The sequence below is a fragment of the Rhodnius prolixus genome, unplaced genomic scaffold, assembly GCF_049639745.1.
Source record: "Rhodnius prolixus isolate KJV_2025 unplaced genomic scaffold, Rpr scaffold_4, whole genome shotgun sequence".
NCBI lineage: Eukaryota > Metazoa > Arthropoda > Insecta > Hemiptera > Reduviidae > Rhodnius > Rhodnius prolixus.
The window spans coordinates 27,854,801-27,873,923 of record NW_027411614.1 but is presented as its reverse complement, the minus strand read 5'-3'; the positions used below and the strand labels follow the sequence as shown (position 1 = coordinate 27,873,923).

At 30.8% G+C, this 19,123-nt stretch overlaps 3 protein-coding genes across 7 annotated transcripts in view; all 3 read left to right on the top strand.

The window, feature by feature from the left end:
- Nucleotides 1-1,307: 1,307 nt before the first annotated feature.
- Vps36 (vacuolar protein sorting 36) lies at nt 1,308-3,989 on the top strand. Its single transcript, XM_074131601.1, has 7 exons — nt 1,308-1,498; nt 1,569-1,764; nt 1,917-2,083; nt 2,407-2,574; nt 2,683-2,847; nt 3,418-3,633; nt 3,759-3,989. The coding sequence occupies exons 1-7, from the start codon at nt 1,403-1,405 to the stop codon at nt 3,933-3,935; spliced, it is 1,185 nt and encodes a 394-aa protein (XP_073987702.1). The 5' UTR covers nt 1,308-1,402; the 3' UTR covers nt 3,936-3,989.
- A 400-nt stretch (nt 3,990-4,389) lies between these two features.
- Nucleotides 4,390-14,371, top strand: LOC141456020 (outer dynein arm-docking complex subunit 2-like). The gene is made up of 11 exons (XM_074131593.1): nt 4,390-5,242; nt 7,234-7,380; nt 7,466-7,675; nt 7,812-7,883; nt 8,677-8,853; nt 9,495-9,605; nt 10,361-10,585; nt 11,604-11,900; nt 13,374-13,562; nt 13,732-13,953; nt 14,186-14,371. Exons 1-11 carry the CDS (start codon nt 5,105-5,107, stop codon nt 14,297-14,299), a joined length of 1,902 nt encoding a protein of 633 aa, XP_073987694.1. The 5' UTR covers nt 4,390-5,104; the 3' UTR covers nt 14,300-14,371.
- A 3,364-nt stretch (nt 14,372-17,735) lies between these two features.
- RyR (Ryanodine receptor) overlaps nt 17,736-19,123 on the top strand; it is a 118,593-nt gene continuing 117,205 nt past the window's right edge. For all 5 annotated transcript variants that reach the window (XM_074130704.1, XM_074130702.1, XM_074130701.1 and 2 more), the window contains exon 1: nt 17,736-18,176. In XM_074130704.1, the coding sequence (XP_073986805.1) occupies nt 18,123-18,176 (54 nt within the window). In that variant the 5' untranslated portion in view covers nt 17,736-18,122. The remainder of the gene's footprint in view (nt 18,177-19,123) is intronic.

Genomic DNA, 19,123 nt, shown 5'->3' with positions numbered 1-19,123 from the left:
GAATTGACTGAAAGTTTCCTAAAACTATCAGCTATATTTGCAATAATAGTTATTGATTCAGATACAGACTTCGACCGATAATAACAGTTTCTTGATGTTATCGAGGTTTGGTTTTAATAACCATTTTTTTAAAAGTAATCCTATTGTTTAACCAACTTATTATCTACTTAGGATATAAAAGAGTCGACTGAACAAAAGTTGCTTTATTAATTTGACAAAAATAAATAAAAGGATCCATTGTTCAAGAAATTTAATTTATCTATTACTGAAATTCACTCAAATAATTAAAAAAAAAAAATCTGTCATTAAATTTTGGTGCTCTTCAAAAAAAAATCTCTCCGAGTGTCCAAGAAACGTGGTTTATGACACATTAGCAATAAGGGAAACGTAAGAGGGAATCTACATCAAGAACCTACACTTCAAGAATCATTTCAATTTGGAAATAATTATTTCTTCGTAATTGCCTAAAAGTGTCTCTAAAAGCGGGGCTAAACGTTCAACTAAAAACATGCAAATTTTTAAGTTTAAATATAAATGTTATGTTTAATTTGAATAGTTAAAAACTTCCTTAAAAAAATCAGTAGTTTGAAAGAATTTGAAAAAAGATGGTTTCATATGTAGTAAAATAATTCATAAAAATGGTTATTACTTCAGTTTGAAACTTTTTTCGAGGCACATTATTTTAGTTTTTGAGATGGTACATAGGATTTCCCTAAACTGTACGCAATCCAATCTTTAAAATATAATACTTATGAAGATTAAATGTGTTGCTAAAATTCTAAATTTAAACAAAATCGCTTCTCTGTAAGAGAGCATCTCTTAGGTTCTGCACTCTATACTTTAGCTTCTCGGATAAAACCCCTTTCACTCTTGATTGAGATTCTTTTGATGGCCAACAAAGAACAAAATACTGGCTACTTGCTTTTTTTTTTTAAGTTGAGGCGCGTCAACCCCTGAGGTAATTAGCGCCCGCAGCTTCTTTCAGCGCACTGCCGGCCTTCCGACAGTGTTCTCTCCACCACCAGGCAGTGAGCTAAAGAAACTCCTATCAGGTTTTCGTAACTTCATCTTAAATTGTTCTGAATTTTTAAGGTTTTCGGACAAATTTAGAGGAATTTAAGATGAAGCTCCCATAACAAACGTTTGCAATCAATGATTTTCAAGCTTTTGATTGTTATGGCATGTTCGAATTTCTTTAATTTTCGTATAAAAAAGAAATAAAAGTATAATGATTTAAAATGATTAAAATGATTTATTTGTAATAATGTGGCCGTGGTCATGATGGTACTTGACAGTAACATCAAAGAAGGTAATACTTGAAAGAAAAGGTTATACAACTCCATTAAAATGGTGCGACCTGCCCTTTGGAAATGTCGAAATTGAAATTAATGGTAAATCTGATATGGACAGATTTGAATATGCATTTCCCACTTTAGAAGTTAATGAACATCGCATCAACTGTGCTAAAAATATTAAATTGTACGATGGCGATAACAAGGTAACAACTTATTTTGTACTGAACAGTGAAATAATTTTTAATTGTTCTGTAATAATGTTTTTAATTTTAGACCACATTCGAGGGCGGAGAGGCAGTTATTACGAGCCACCGACTTTGGTGGATAGCTCCTGGTGTTTTAGAAAATGGATTGAGTTGCTTGTCTTTAGAGCTCAGCTATATTGTTTTTATTGAAGAAGAAACTCCGAGCGCTTTCGCTTTTACCAGGTCGCGCAAATTAGTTCTGCATTTATCACCTCCAAATCAGGGTAATCAAATCCGTAATAGTTCTTTCGTATGATGGTCGAGGTTACAGGATTCGGAGTTTCATATTGCTGTCTGTTGAATACATTTACTGTTTTGTGATATTCAGCTAGTGGTAGATACTATTTTAACGATGTGTATTACATTCAAATTTCAGGAAAAAAGCTTGGGCCGGTGAAAAAAAGTTGCAATAATTTTATTAAACTCTCGTTCAAAGATGGCTTAGAAGAAAGTTTTGTGTTTTCCTTTAAGAATACCTTATCAGTCAGAAAATGGGAAAGTTCACCTTTACAGCAAGCCAACTCTTCATTACCCCCGAAACAAGTAATAAAATATTATATGAACGATAGTACACGTAGGATTTAGCTCATCTCTTTATTGTTTGTTAAATGTTGAGTCACGGAGAAGTATTTTTTTTTCATTTAAAGCGTTCTTGTTGCTGGATAGTTTGCAATTTAATTTCATTACTCAACCAAAAAGATCATTTTACACATTTCAATGTCAAATGTATCAAAACAAAGTAAAAATGTTAATTTTTTTTAAAAAATAATGGTATATACTGTAATATAACCAAAAATTGAAAGTAAGATTTTGAATTGATTAAGATTTTTAATTGATTGTAAAGAAAACAAAATTATTTTTCTTAGGTACCAATAAAGCCCAGAACAGGAATTGTGGGTATAGAAAGAGGAATACAAGAGAAGCAAAAAGCTGCAGAAGAAAATATTTCTGTAGCTTTTCAAGATTTAAGCAAACTGATGGATATGGCAAAAGATATGGTGAATTTATCAAAGAATATTTCATTGAAAATTAGAGTAAGTTAATTTTATTCGTTGAGAGAATGTTGTAACATATAATAGTATATATAAACTACTACTTTTTATTTTAAATGAGAGCTATAAACATAAAATTGATGTTTACAGGAGAAACAGGGAAATATTACAGAAGATGAAACGATCCAATTTAAAGCTTATTTGTTGAGTCTAGGCATAGATGATCCAGTTACTAGAGATTCTTATTCTAGTGAAAGCAAATATATGTCAAATTTGGCAAAGGAATTGACGGATATACTACTGCAGCCGTTGAAGGTACTTTCAATAATTTCATTTGTATCCTTACAGCTCTTTGTCCGGTGATGATGGATAAAATGTAGTGCTATTTATGTATTATTTAGTTTTATAATTGAATTTTGTTGCTCAAGACCTTATGCGGGAATAAGTCCCCAAAATTTATTCCTTAAAAATTTGCTTCACGCACTTCACTCTTATATCAAATTAGTTTCTCGCACATCTGTGGCACCAAATTTTTTTAATGATCGCGTTCTCTCTAAATATGTTAGTACCAGATTTTGTTGCTATGCGCTCGTTTTGATTTCTGCACTAATAGCATTATAAGTGGATGTCGAAACAACTAAAGAGAAGTAATCTTATATGATGAATGGACCTCTCATGAGGCCCTTCTCACTCAGCTTCTTTAACTTAATTGTAGCTAACTTCCACATTTCGGCCCTATTTAGATTTTTTTTTTTGTAAGCAATTCGTTCTGAAACAGGAAATTGTTTCAGAATTTTTTTTTGTGTTTGAACTGTTTGTAAAGGACTCCATAAATGAAAATTCAAGAAGTTAGTTAATAAAGCAGATTAATAATAAATGATGCAGGATTTGGGAGGCATGATGTCCCTGGCCGACGCATATTGCAGAGTTAATAGAGCACGTGGTCTAGAATTGCTATCCCCAGAAGATATGCTGGCTGCGGCCAAAATGTTAGAAAAGCTGGCTTTACCAATAAGGCTACGAGTATTTGAAAGCGGTGTCATGGTATTGCAGTTAAGTTCACACAATGATAATGCTGTTGTGGAGGATACGACTGCTTCAGTTAGTATTCAATATGTACTTGGTAATGTAGTAATGTTAACAGATTATAAGCCCTTTTTGAATTACCCATACATTGAATCTTGTAATTGATTCTACATGTTAGAAAGATTCTTTTTTTGTTTTAGGTAAAGATGAACGGTTCGATTTCTCCTGCCGAATTATCTCAGGCATTAGGTATATCAGTCTTACTGGCTAGGGAACGATTAACTACGACGGAAAAGAAGGGGTTTATTTGCAGAGATGAATCAATCGAAGGGCTACGTTTTTATAGCAATTTGTTCTTAGAAAGGTGTAATGAATAATGTTTTATTACTTATGTTTATTCTTTTTCTAATAATAAAATATTGTTGAGGTTATTTAAACTACTTAATTCCCCAGTAAATCCGTACTATTTTTTATCTTTTCTGTACCAATAATTTATAATTATTATTCGTGAATAACGTTTCGTTTAAAGCAGCAATTTAGAAAATTTCACCGCTAGCACGTTGTCAATGACTTTGTGCTCTCCCTATAAGATTAATATAAAATGTATTATGACCAAGACTAGTTGGATAACTTTTTTGAGATTTGCCGCGTATTGTGTGACGTGATTTGTACATTACGATTCTTAATGAACAGTATGTTCTAGAAGCAGTATGATACTTAACTTACAAAACTTAATGCCTTCTATGTCAATTCTATGTCGATAATTTTTTAAGTTTTGCTAAATTTTATTTAACCTTATATTCAATTCAGAGTTACCAAATTATAGTTTTTTCTTTCTCTGTTATGGTGCTTGAACTCTGCAGATAAATATTTATTATAAATATTATTAGTCGATTGTTCAAGCAATTTTCTTACTAAAGAAGAAGTTGTGATGAAGCTAGGCAGACATCAGATAACGAGAGATAATCTAGTTTTAAATCAGCTTGACTTGTGGATTCTTTAATTAATTTTCACGTAAACAAGGTGGGAGCGTTTTACTTACTAACCTCAGAGGAAAAAAAAGAGTCAAATATTTAACCGTCTTTTATTGTAATATACGCATTGCGCACAACTATTGTACTACGAAATAATGATAAATTCTCCCAAGATCTTTCCTTTAAAAATTATACTTCCATTAGCTGGTTATATATGCTTAAGCCCTTGCATTTTAGCAAAGTTTAAGAAATCACTCAGAATGCGAGATACTGGAAGCTAAGCAATTAATCAAAAATAAAATTTCTAGGGAAAAGATTCAAAATAAAAGTGATGGACGTATAAGAAATATTGTATGTAATTTGAAGAAAATGATTTTAAAAGCATTAAATTGGAACATTAACAATGAGAATTGTACCCTCTAACACAACTATTTGGTCTGATTTAACAAAAAAAAAAAAAAAATTATTCACAATAAAGCTAAATTGCAAAAGCTCTAAAATAATTTTAAAAACAAAATAATCGCTTGGATGTGGTTATTGATCAAACTTTTTCAGAACCATTAGTAATTGTAATGTCGGAATCTGAGAGTAGTGATAGTGAAGATAGTGAAAACCTTCCATTGATAGATCAGGACAAGTGGCAAGATGCGAATAGATCTGATCTTCCTTCCGACTACTGGAATATACAAAAATTGCTAAAATTTATTAAGGTATTATTATCTATAATATAATACAAATGTTCATGTTTGGGACAGCTATAAATTATACAAATCGCAGGAGATATTTTTAAATAAGTCTCAGAAAAGTACAAAATCTACTAATAAAGTGGTAAACACGGTTTTGAAATTTTCTATTTTATTCAAGATTTTAGCAAGGCCTTAAATCCCTCTTCAAAACACACAGCCTTAAATACCTTTTGTGTACAACTTACACAAAAGGTATTTTAGGGGGAAGAATATCCATTTCTTTTTTAAGAGCCTGATTAGTCGAAAAGTACTAGCAAAATTTGTCAAAAAAGGACAGAAGTATATCCACTCTAGATTAAGAAAATGCAGATTTTAAAGAAACTTTTTTGGGCAACTGAGAAAACATTGCAAAAAGGTGAATAATCGGTTCAGTGAAGTAGTACTTTACAAATTTGGAATTTTAGCAATATAATATGTAGAACAAAAAACATTGCATTATTTAGAAAATGTTATTTTCGACGTATCCACTCTCTCACAGAAATACCGAATAGAATTTTCCTTGAAAAATATTTTAAATGAAAATTATGGTCCATGGTCCTACAATGTATGTACAGAATTTAAAAAAAAAAAAAATATTTGGAACCATTTTCAAGAATACCTCAAAAATGTAAAAATCCGTTCTACATGGTGGCACTTTCCATTTAAGGATTTTGATCATTTTGTTGCAGCCCGGTCTAATATAAAGTTTTAGCTTCCTGCAAGTTTTAAAATATTTTTTCACAAACCAATTTCTACCATTTTTTTATCAACCATAGACAGCATAATGCCAAAATCAAGATAGTCAGTGTGCACAAAATAAATGATCAAATTTATGCATTTGTCATACAGTCTTAGGTAGCCTAGACATGCAACAAAGTCTACTTTATAACTTCATTAAAACTGCTAGTCATTTTTGTTTTATATTCTCGCATATAATAAAAGGCATGCTCTTGCTATCTAGCGGCAGATACATGAGTTAAAATTTTCGTACAGTTTTAACAAATGTCGCTAGACAGCGTAGACATCGTGTAAGTGTAAGAAGAAAAGACGAATACGAGTCATACGAGCCTATTAGGCACATAATCGGATAGAGAGTGTTGCCTATGTTGTAATTGGTGTAGGATGAGTAGAAATAAAAAACAGATTCTTAGACGCAAATAGATGTAAGTTTCATGCCCTAAAATGAGGTTTATCTGTCCAGAAGAATCTATAGACGGGTAGTCAAACATCAGGTTATAAATCTTTAAAGTCACCTTCGAAAACAATGCAAAATGACCACGATGAGAACAGGGAGGAATGTCATTGACAGATTAGAGTTTTGACTTTAAAAGTTTGAAATGAAAGGGCGAAGCAGTATATGGGCATTTATATGGCATGCTTATTTTTTCGAGCAATTTTCAGTTTTATATTTTTGAACCCTATTAAATTCCAATTTTAGCGATTTGACATAGTAGCTTACCTTTTTAAAAATTTAAGGCGCGTCAACATCTGAATTTTTTTAATATTTTGTTTAATGCATTCCTGGCCTTTGGACGGTATTTTCTGTTAGACCACACTGACCATCACCGGACAGTGAGCTGCAGTAAGTTCCTATGAAGAGAAAACCTAATTTAATTATGGGACAGCAGCTGAATTCGAACCCTGGAACTCTGAGTTGATATGCAGTATACGCTAACCACTGAGCTAATCCGTAATTTATTTATAATTGGAGAAGAAAAATGCACGGTAACAACAAGGTTCTGGATTTAAAAAATCTTGAAATACAGTCTCAATAACTGAATTTCTGTTATACTCTAGAATTCTTGAATTCTGATTTTTATAAAACCAGGTTGAAGTTGGTTTCTCTTTTGTCTAGTTCCTTATTTACCTATTAGACTGAGTTAGTTAAATTAACAACTGAAATTTAAATGTACAAATCATGTTCTGATTGGAGTAAAAAACGATAATTTATTTTTGTGTATTGTATTATTTTAAAGGCAGGCAACCAGACAGCAACAGTTATTGCATTAGCATGCATGAAAGATCAAGATTTGAACTCAGACGTCGCTTTACTAGCAATGAGGGATATTGGAGGACTGGAAATTCTTATCAATCTATTAGAAACGAATGAACCAAAATGTGTTGTAAGCAATAACTTTTTGATTACTAATTACTCCTAATTCCAGAATTTATAAAAAAAAAACAAAAAAAATAATGAGAATTTTTCAGTTGGGATCTCTACAAGTACTAGAGAATTTATCACATCACAAAGAAGTACAAAAGGAAATGACAGAATTAGCAGCTGTTGAACTCCTGGTTGAACTTCTTAAAAGTCCAGAAACTCAGCTTCAAAGTTTAGCAGCTAATACTCTCGCAAATTTGGCCCAAATATCAAAGGCGAGGACTCTTGTTCGCAAATCTCAAGGCATACCAATTTTGGTATTGTTCTAAATTATTATTGATTACCAAAAAATATATTTTGTTTGAATATTATATTTATAATATTATTTGACTTGAGTCTTATTCAGTTCTCATAACTAAGAAATATTCTTGTTCCTTTGTAATATTATTGTAGGTAGACCTAATGGATGTCCCAAAACAGTTGCTTACTACGCCAGCTTCGCATCTTGCAGAAAGTGATGGAATGGTGCGTATATTCGACGGTATCTAGGCCAAAGAGTGTATTCATAATTTTGTGGTTAACGTAAAGAAAGTCTGGAATAGCTACCATTAGACTTTTCAGCATTATAGTATTGTTTTCTTCTCACGTACTTTATTCTTCTGATAATGTGCTACCCTTAACATTTTATTCCCCCCCAGGGTGTTCTGCAATGTGGCATTTAATTGTATCTCTTGTGACTCGATTGGTGCAAGGTGAGACCCTGAAGTGGATGGAACAACCCACCTGAGAAGTTCGAAGAGAAGTGGGAACCGGCAGTAAGAGATTAATTACTCAATGGAGTCAACTCACCCCAACTCCCTATGTGTTCTGAAGAAATCTTCCCGAAGAGGATTCTAGGAGGTTACATTCCCCTCTAACACCTGGTAACTATCCAGGAAGCGTAATAGCGCTGAGATCCATAGGAAGAAAAAGGTCGGCAGATTGTGACGACCACTACCTCTAAAAAGCCGCTTAAGAGTGCTTACATCCTCTTCCACATCCGAAATTCCCGAAGGCTTTCCGGAGAGTCAAATGCCCTTCCAAGCCTGCGTTAACTCCAGCGTTAGCCCCGGTACCTCGGATACTTCTTTTTTTTGACGCAGAGTGGACATTTCTGTGCCATCCAACTTTCGGCACGAGTCGAATGACTATACGTTATTGTTAAGATTGTATAAAATATTAAGCTGAATAATTATTACATTTATTTGTAAAATTAATAAGGGCTTTTAATTATTGCTTACTAAACAAAATTTTTCTTTTTTTTTAAACATATTTGTAGGTATTAAGTGTAGTTATAGGAAGTGCTAGAGCTATTTGCACCTTATCATTATCAACAAAGAACAAAGAATTAATGAGAAAGGCTGGGTGTGTTAGAATTTTAGCTCGATTTCTTTCTTCCGTGCATGAAGAAATAGTTGTTTACACATTAGGCACGATTGATCAATGTTCATCAGAGGTGAGCTGTAGTTTATGTCCAGTAATGTTAAGCACTTATATTATTGTTTTAAGTAATACATGCTAAGATGATAGCCAACAATAATTCATGTTATAGAAAAAAATTAGGAACATTATTCTTACTAATTGCAATATTTATGTAGAAACTCATAACTAAAAAGTGTAACATTTTTACCGCAAACAGTTCAGTTTTGTTCTAGTTCAAGCTCTATTAGATATAACCGATTTTAACAAATTAAATAATTTATTTTATTTTGTAAGAAGTGCCTTCAAAATGAGAAATTTTGTTTTGAGTTTGTAAAAAATTACTTTTATAATTTTGTTTTGTTTTTAATTTTTTATGTTTCTAAAATTTTTGTTTTGTTTTGTTTTATTCGATTAGAATGTATATTTTTAGTTTTCAATTTGTTTTTTTATTTATTTATGTTTAATAAGATACTATTTGATTTCATTTTATTTAACCAAGCTTCATTTGTATAGGGTAGAACCCTGAAAACGAATAAAATTATTATATTCTATTCTACCGTTCAGTTTTGCACTTTAGCTAAATGCTATGTCATTAATGAATTACCTTCAAACAATTAATAAAAATAATTTACTTATTTCATTTTTATAATTTTAAAAGCTAGTTATCTTTTCTAGAGACATTATCAATTCGACATTCAGTCAGAAGGTATGATAGGAGATATGGTACACTTTTTGTCTACTGACAATCCACAGCTCAAAAAACATTGTGCTTCAGCCATTTTTAAGGTGAACTTATAAAATTTTTTAAACAATAAAATTTAAATGCATTTCATTATGAGAAAATTTTTTAACTGTATTAATTTTAACATATTCTGTACATCAAGTTTTAATGACTTCATGATAATTCTTCAAAAAAAGAAGTTCATTACTTAACGGTTCTTTCTCTTTTCTCAAAACTTTTTTTCTTCACCTATGACTATGTAAATCATAGATCAGTGGTGCATCAGTGCATTATTATTTTTATTATTAGTAAAATTATTATACATGTGCGAAAGTGCCGTACTAACAGATTCCGCTGTTCACTCATTTATCTATAGGATTTTTTACTTTACAGATTGTAAATTTATAAATAATAATAATAATAATAAATTGTACTGTAAATTGTTCTGCTAGAACTTGTCTGATATAGTTTATACAAGAAAAGTACATGTATAGGAAAGTTACACACATATATAAAGCAAGCTTTCAAATTTCGTTTTGTGTTAGAATTAATCAAATTCGAAAAATACATAAACGTTATTAAAACTCTTCCCTACTTTTCCTCGCGTACAGGCCACCCGTTGTTTCACGTCAGTATTTTGCACAGTATCGGCACTTTACTCCTTTTAATAAACCAACTAAATCACCAGAAAATATGCGAGTACAATTAAAGGCATATTATTTTTGAAAAGTTAAAAAAAAAATTCAAAGTTAATATGAAATTTTTCTGATAATTTATTTAATCACCGTATTAATTTTGTGTTGTTTTATTTGAAAATAAGTGCGCCGAAGAGGAAGCAACTAGAAGATTAGTCAGAGAGTATGGTGGATTAGAACTCTTGGTTTCATTAATCAGTGATGAAGGAGGAAGAACAGATAAGGCTCTCCTATCTGCTGCAACGGGGGCTATTTGGAAGTGCGCCCAATCTATTGATAACGTGAGACGTTTAGATGAATTAGAAATTATTTCTATATTAGTAGACCTTTTAAGGGATGAAAATGAAGAGGTATGAGAAATGATTTAATCCTTAAATTCTTGTTATTACTTATTTTATTCTAGTGACATAAGAAATGGTATCAAAATTATAATGAAAAAGTAAAATAGAAAATAGAAAAAAAATTTACAATTTTTCTTTCTCTTACAAATTGTAAGCGGAAAAATTTCAGTCGTACAGATTTTCTATTTTGAATTTTAATCGGAAAAAAACATTTTGAAAAAAAAACTCGGTTTACCGTTACTAGTACGGAGTGCGGTCAGGTAGGGCTGTTTTTGGAACCCGTTATTCTTCTCTATTTACACGATTGAGTAGATCTATTGCACAAAGAAGAATAGCTGATAAAATGTGCAAAATTTTATATTCATGGATTTAGGTTTTGGCTGTTAAGCTCATGACATGAAGGTTAATGTTTTCTCTCTAGAATATGCACTGTTATTCACAACAGATACATTGAAGCATTTAGCAATAATATAAAGAAGATGTTTCAAGGATTGCATCCAAGAAGTTTATGTTTGGCTAATTGTCTTTAGCATCAAATTAAATAAGCAATCAATGTTAATCTAAATTTGTTATTATTTCTTTAACTTATGTAATCATATTCTTATGGTAAAGTACCTAGGTGTATGTGGGGGATGAAAGAATATTGTTATTTTTTTAATCGTTATCTATTTTACAAAAGTTTACATTTAACATGAATTATTGGAATTAATTTTATTTTAAATTTAAATTGCACTCTCTTAAAAAATTATATTTTTATGAAAAGAGAACTATTACTGTGAATATTCACATTAATAAATAGTTATCTAAATTAATGAAACAACTAATAAAGCAATGAAAAAAATGAATTTGTTCAATGATGTGCAAAAATAGTTTATGTATATTAAAATATTAATATATATTCGATGCAAGATGGTTTAGTTTATTGGAATTAATTCAAATTTATTCTTATTATTCATATGTAATAAATATATATGTATAAATAAGTCAATCACTTTATGTTTTAAAGATTTTCATTTTTTTTTTCCAGGTATTAAAAAATGTTGCTGGTGCTTTGGCTGAATGCGCAAAATTGCCACCAAACAGGATTGCTATTTGTAAAGCTGGAGGATTAGATGCTCTTGTTTCATTGCTTAATATGACCAACAAAGCTTTATTAGAAAATGTCAGTTGTGTATTAGGCCAATGTGCTCATGAGAAAGAATGTATGGCCAGAATCGAAGAACTGGATGGTGTAAGACTAGTCTGGTCTTTGCTAAAGAATGATTCACCAAAAGTGCAAACATGCGCCGCATGGGCTCTTGTGCCCTGCATTAATAATTCCAAGGTTTATTACGCAATTATTGAAATATTAGTTTTCTGTGTTCTTTTTCATTGAATTTATAAGTAAAAGTAAAGTATGTCCACCTACTAAATTAGGTGTCGTGGATGGAGGCGAGTAGCGAATATTGTCTCAAATTATTCATTATTAAAATCCAAGGCCTAGAACAGGATAATCGAACTCAGTAACGCCTCGCCTCTATCGAGACGCCTTCATTAAATTTATGTATAAATATTAAATGTTTAAAATCTTTTTAATTCAAAAGATAATTATTTAATTTTTTTATATCACAAAAAAAATGTAAAATTTTCACAGCTTTAATAGTGATTTAAGGAACAGCTCTGTTAAAAAATTTATTAAAATAAAAATAATAAACTTCCTAAATAACTAAGAATCAGAACTATGATTTGATTTAATTACATTTTTAATGAGCGTGTAATGCTAATAGGTTCGTAGGAATGCATGGGATAAAGTGAAAAAAAGTAGAAAGTAGATTTAAGGAAAAAAAGTGTAAAAACGATTGAAGATTTTTCAAAGAGAATGATTCAGGACTAAAGATCATTGGTCTGTTGTCTAAGATCTAACTTCATTTTTCTAAAAATTATTCTAACTAACTTATCCCGAGCTTTTATTTCAAGTTAACGATCCTGTTTAACAACATTAGTCCTTTTTAAACATGAATTTCGATCAGTTTGTTAAAGAACTTTTTTTTTCATAACATCAACTCAGGTAACTATATAAGCTCTTAGGAGCGTGGATAGCACAGAATTAGTATTTTATTTTTTTTATTTACTCTGTTTATGCCGTTAGGCTTACAGAAGGAGTTGGCTAATGTGGAAAATTACATAAAATAATACATTTGTTATAATTACTACAAAATAAATTAAAGTAAAAATAAAAATAAATTGGAATTAAAACACTTTCTTTGCCTAACAAAATAGTAGTACTTATGTACATAAATTAAAACAAGTAAAAAAACAAGTAAAAAGCAGAATTACAAATAAAGGTGTTAAATAAAGAGAGAGAGACAGGAGATTTCTTGAAGTTACAATAATAATAAACCAATAACATTAAGATAATAAAGAATTTCTTAATTTAAAACTTTCGGTACAAAACAAGTATATATCCTTTATTTTCTCTTCCGACGTATTAATAGAAAAACTTAATAATTAAATAAATTTATCGTAGTCTGGGGTTGCAGAAAAATGTTTTTCTAAATATTTAGCTCTGTGTGAGGCCGGGCAGTTCATTAAAAAGTGAAATAAGTCATTTGGTGCTTGTAATTGGCAGAGAGGACAAGCTGAATCCGCATCAAATTGATAGTACTGGTTATTAAAACTTATGCGACACATTTTGTGTTATAAGCATAAAATTAGTAACTTCTCAAAACCAATACCAGAACATGTTCAAAATGTTTTATCACAAATTTTTAAATATAATTCTTCATTGAAAGAATAATTAAATCTCTTTATGTGTTAGGATAGCGGTGAAATGGTGAGAAGTTTAGTGGGTGGCTTGGAACTTATAGTCAGTTTGCTGAAGTCAACGGATAAGGATGTACTTGCTAGTGTTTGTGCAGCACTTGCTAATATAGCGCGAGACAAAGAGAATTTAGCCGTCATTTCAGATCATGGCGTCGTACCTTTACTTTGCAATCTTGTTCATGCGGTAAATGCTCTCTTAATGATATATATATTCTTTCTTTTTTTAAAAGATTTTATTGATATTGATGTTGAAAGAGTTTCAGGATGATTATAGGTAACAGGATAAATATTTTTTTTTTTAAAAAAAAATAACATTACAATTAACCCTTTGTAACAGCCTAAATTTATTGTAGGAGGATGATCAACTGAGAGAACATTTGGCACTCGCCATAGCAAATTGCTGTGACTGGGGTAATAACTGCTACGAATTTGGTCGACTGGGTGCTGTAGCTCCTCTTGTCACTTATATGTCGAGTAAAGAAAGGCGAGTGCACAGATCTACCGCATTGGCCTTACATAAAATATCTCAAAATCCGTTCAATTGTGTCACTTTACATCATGGAGGAGTTGTTCCTGTTAGTATTCCATATGCGCTTTGTTGATTCATTTATTTTAAATAAAGAAAAAATATTTATAAACTTATATCTCTCTGTATCATCTCTTTTCCCTCGATCTGAGTTGTAAAAAGCACGAGCATTTTCAAAGTTAGTGCACCTCCAGCTCTGTGCACTAAATTTACTTATTGTAGTAAATTTTTAAGAAAATTTAGGCAACATTGTTATTATAAAACAATGCATTTTCTTTCAGTATCTGCTGACCACAATTGGGTCATCTGATGAAACTCTACAAGAAGCCTCCGCAGGTTGTTTAAGCAACATTAGAAAATTAGCGCTGGCTGTTGACAATCTAAGAAGGCAGTAAAAAAATGTTCTTTTCCTTAAAAATATATACTTATGTGTATTTTTCAATTCATTAAACATTTTTTTAAAAGTTGTTATATATATTTACAATATCTTCACTACACCCAAAATGAAGAAGAACCTGAAATTTTGAAATGGATTCATCTTTTAAGTTTCAAATGGCTGGCAATGAATTTGTATTTTTGAAGCTGATTGATTAGTTTGCTAGGTGTGCATAGATTTAATTATTGATATAATGTGTGTTGATTGGTTTTCGATGAGGAAGCTTTTTTAATGGCTAATTTTATTTTGGTAAGAGTGAAATATCGCCGAAGGAGGGCTAATTGTATTAGTAAATAAAATCAATGCATTATTCGGGTCATAGGCTGCATAATAAGGCTCAAATACTTTCAACACGTGTGTTGCAAACACGTTTCTTTATTTCTTTGTATATTTTTCTCACCGAAAGCAATTGCCTCCAAATTTGTTTTTTTAAGGTAAAGTTTTCTGCAAGAAGGACATAAGAGTTACTAACATTGATAATGAAATAGTTAATAATATTGACATAGAAATTTTACGAGTATATTCTAGTTGGGAACTGCAAATTTTGTATCAAACCTTTATGAACAGTTTGAACCACAACATACCTTGGAATGAGCTAGTTTCGAAACTTGCTTTATGTTATTGTATGTGTTTTACAACATAATCTTAGGTTGAATGAATAAATACAATGTTCATGATTAAAAATAAAAAACAAGTCGAGGCTCCATAAAAGTAAAAAAAAAAACGAATTTGTAATTTCCAATCTTATAATTTTTATAATAGTTTGAAAAGCTTGGCAATTAAACATAAAATTACAGACACAAGTTGTGCAATAGATTAACAGTGTTGAGATGGCGACTGAGGTTTTATAAATAGATCTAAGGAGCAGTCAGTCGGTAACACCTGCATAGCAATCTCGCTATTATTTTGGTGCACATTGTAGAAATAAATTCGAAATTATTACTTTAGTTCGTTAATATATATATATATATATATATATATATATATATATATTATATATATATATATATATATATAGTAAAAGAGAAATATATTTTCTTAATTAAGCTATAATCACTTACAGGCACAATAATTCTAGAGAAATTTTATTTTAAAAAAGAACACCTTCTTCGCCATTTAAACTATAATAAAACTAGTATAAACTTTCACTTAAACTCAAATGTAGTTAATTTAATGCTAGGAGTACAACTAATGCTACAATGTCTTAACTACTATCTGGAAGTTTTGGGGTAATGCTTTACTACTGAACTACAGAATAAATTGAATTTCAGAGTGTTTAAGACTTGAGATTAGAAGCGGTTGAGGGATAATTATGAAGAATGTGCTAAGATTGGAATGCTCCTTTCTGTTTGCTCTTAGTCTTAGTTTGTTTCAGGTATTATAATCAGCAAACACCATAATATAATAATCTGAGACTCTGCAGTCTAAGCTACAGGTCGGCAGTGCAAGAGAAATTTTCGTAAAGAGAAAGATAGCGCCTTAATAATCCTTAGGGATCAGCATTCAGTACTCAAGACGTGGGAGTCCAAGATAGCAACCCTTACATTTTTCTTAGAAATTTCCTACAGGAGTGATGACAGCGTGATGGAGTACCTATCTAGCTGGACAGACACTATTAACACAGTATAATAACTATTAACAGTATAATTACCACCAATTATGACGTAAACGACACTGCAATTGATCGCAAAGTTCCGATCTCACACGAAATCACAATCCCTTAGCGTGACTTAAATTAATGAAGAGCATAGTCCCTAGAAGGTCATAGACCTAAAAGGTTCCTTTCGGTTATGATTTATATTATAGCCTGTAATGTGAGACGCCGACTATGTACTGAGAAAACTGCAAGCGTTAGTGCCCAACGATTTTAACGAGTCTTAATAAAAAATAAATGCTTATATAAAAAAATGTTTTTTGGTTCACTTCAAATATTTTTTGTTTTAATGAAGTACATACTTCATTTATACTTTTCTTTTGTACATAAAGTAAGGAGAATGCAATCTCCAAAGTTCTGGAACATACGAACTCTCTCTTACAAGTTAAAAGAAAATAAAAAATATTTATTTTTATTTTTAAATAAAAAACGGATCAATACTCCAATTTACAGAAACAACAACAATAATAATAATAACATAAATAATACAAATAGTTCTCAAATCTATAATTTAGGTTTAATTTATAATTAGGCTTTAGCATTTTATTTTACCTTTTAGAGGTTATTATACAGATTTATACAATACAAATAACTCAAAGAAATAGTTGACATCTGGCTTTATTTAGAAAATTTTGTATATCTGTGTCAAAGAAATCTAAGTGATTGGCTATCTGCATCATACGAAAGATAGGGGAGTAAAAACCGTAATTATGTTTGCAGTACATTGAATGGAGAAGAATGTCTTGCAGTATGGGATGAGATATTAAAAGAAATTAGAGAAAGAAGGTAAGGGACAGTCTATTTGAGAATGGAGAAGTTTGCAGAGGAAAGAGAGGTCATAATAAATTTTTCTGGACTTAACGTAATTGACTTCTTCTGGATTTAACGTAAGTATATTATGTGGTGAGCAGATAATTTGAATTAACCAAAAAATTAATTATACTGTCTAAAATTTATGCGATATTGCTTTTATAATGAGTTATGTTAGGAAAATGTGAGGACAAATGCGAGGAAAAGTTAAACGATTTATTTCCAAAAAAGACTTGTTAGGAGTTTCAAAACTGACACAGATTTCAATTTGAAACTTAACTGTAACCACCTACCAAACATATTTGTAAAATATTTTGTTTTACCTTATTTTTAGTCTAACGCAGTCAAACTTTTTATTCAAATTGCCAGTCCAGCTGTTAAGGTAGAGGAAAAAAAACGTTCACCATTTCTGTAAGTGTAGTTCACAAATGAGCAGTAGATTCTGCAAAATTAATTGATTATTTGTTCAGGAGGGACTTAAAGTGGACGGTCAAATTAAGTAACGTTTTGAAAGGGTCTTCTCTAAATTTCTCTTCCATACCAACAAACGCACATACGGACTTTGTGCGAAACATTTTCGGATTTAGATGATTTCAAAATATTTAATAAAAAAATTCACGTATAGATCCACTTTATAAATATAAATTTGCAATTATGAATTGTTTAAAGAATGATTGGGTGGAGTGTTATTCTGCTTAAGGTAAAAAGATACAGATAGTTTCCAATAATGCTGACAATAAGAGGGGCTAGTTAAATAGTTTTCAGCTTCAATTTCATTTTTTGTCACGTACTGGCTAGATTTATCTATTTTGATGTGTTCACCTTTTTTTCAGTGTTAGAATTAGGGCGGTTAGGGACGCAGCGAAGGTGCTGCTGAGTGGGGTAGATCTGGCGGAGTAGGGTAGCTACACTATCGGAGCGACCAGTCTGAGTTACCAGCCTTAGTCCAAGTTTGGCCGGTCTGGTTGTAGTACCAAAAATCGCTGTTCACTTCTAGGCTAAAAAATTCACTCCTTTCAAAAAACTTCGAATTTTCTTACCGAACGATATAACTTAAAATTTCAACAACTTTAAACATTAAAAAAAAAAAAAAAAACGAAAAAGCTGAAAATAAGTTAAACAATGACAGTGACCCTGTGAACTTTATAAATATTTCCATTTTACCCCATTCCTTATCACTTTTCTCAAAATATATATAAGTTTCCTTTGCACCTTCCTTTATGGAATTGTTTTTAACCGATTCCATTGTCCTGATCACAGAAAACTTTCTAGTTATTCCACGTTTGCTGTAGTTTGTTTTTAAGAAAACTATTGGAATATGGCTGACAGTGAAGGAGGCTCTGAGCAAGATGATGTATCATTCTTACGAACAGTAAGTAACACATGTTAAGAGAAAAATTTTGAGTTTTTTCGTTTGCTTTTCTTTTTTATTATTATTATTATTATGCTTATTTGAAATTGTCAAGGATGTTCTGGAGCGCTTCAACCGGAAATAGTCGGCAATAGAAGGCGGAACCATTAACTCTAAACTTAGACACCTTAGCTCGGCCCGGGTGTTCTAGAGTTGTCTCCAAATATATCTATAGCAAAGCTACACAAATAAAACTAACAAGGATTTTTTTTTTTTTATAATGTACAGTAAAGAATTTATGTCCCGTTAGACTAAACAAAGTTACTGTTGGAAAAACAACTTACATGGCAAAGAATAATAAAAATAGCGATGTATTATATTTATTGTTAAGTTCAAATAATTTGTTAGTTTTTAGTTATTTTTTCCTTAAATCCATTACTCCCTTCAATTGCGGGTAATTAAAAAAACTTAGTTTATTTTGTTTAAATTGAAGGGCATTCTCTAATAGTAAAACATCTTTATATTTAGGAATAATCATCAACTGTGGTGTAGTTTTTACCAGATCTGCGTAAAAACTAAACACTTTTACATTAGTAGTGCTCCAAATTATTTTTATTTATCGTTTTCTTGTCCCATTTTAAGACATTTCTCTATTGTGCTTTTGTAGATAATAATTATCTGATCTGTAAGTTAATAATTTACTCAAACTATTCATTTGAAACTATAAAATCATTTACAAATGTTTGAAATCTGGAGGCAGAATTTGTGCACAAGTGATTTTCTTGAAGGGTCGCACTATCCCGTTTTCTATTACTCTTAAGATAATTTCTTTCTATAATGAAAATTAATGTTTATAATACTTTACAAATTTTCTTAATTTTTTTTATTAATCAAAACAAAATGTGCGTAAGACTACAACAAAAATCAAACTACGAGAAAATCTGGCGAGAAACGTCTCGTTATATTGA

What these genes read in the sequence shown, in the direction of transcription:
- Vps36 (XM_074131601.1), top strand. Translation starts at nt 1,403, where the DNA reads ATGGACAGATTTGAATATGCATTTCCCACTTTAGAAGTTAATGAACAT. An exon ending in CTTCATTACCCCCGAAACAA is followed by an intron (nt 2,084 to 2,406) that starts GTAATAAAATAT and finishes TATTTTTCTTAG; the next exon opens with GTACCAATAAAGCCCAGAAC. An exon ending in ATATTTCATTGAAAATTAGA is followed by an intron (nt 2,575 to 2,682) that starts GTAAGTTAATTT and finishes TGATGTTTACAG; the next exon opens with GAGAAACAGGGAAATATTAC.
- LOC141456020 (XM_074131593.1), top strand. Translation starts at nt 5,105, where the DNA reads ATGTCGGAATCTGAGAGTAGTGATAGTGAAGATAGTGAAAACCTTCCA. An exon ending in TTTGCAATCTTGTTCATGCG is followed by an intron (nt 13,563 to 13,731) that starts GTAAATGCTCTC and finishes AATTTATTGTAG; the next exon opens with GAGGATGATCAACTGAGAGA. An exon ending in ATCATGGAGGAGTTGTTCCT is followed by an intron (nt 13,954 to 14,185) that starts GTTAGTATTCCA and finishes ATTTTCTTTCAG; the next exon opens with TATCTGCTGACCACAATTGG.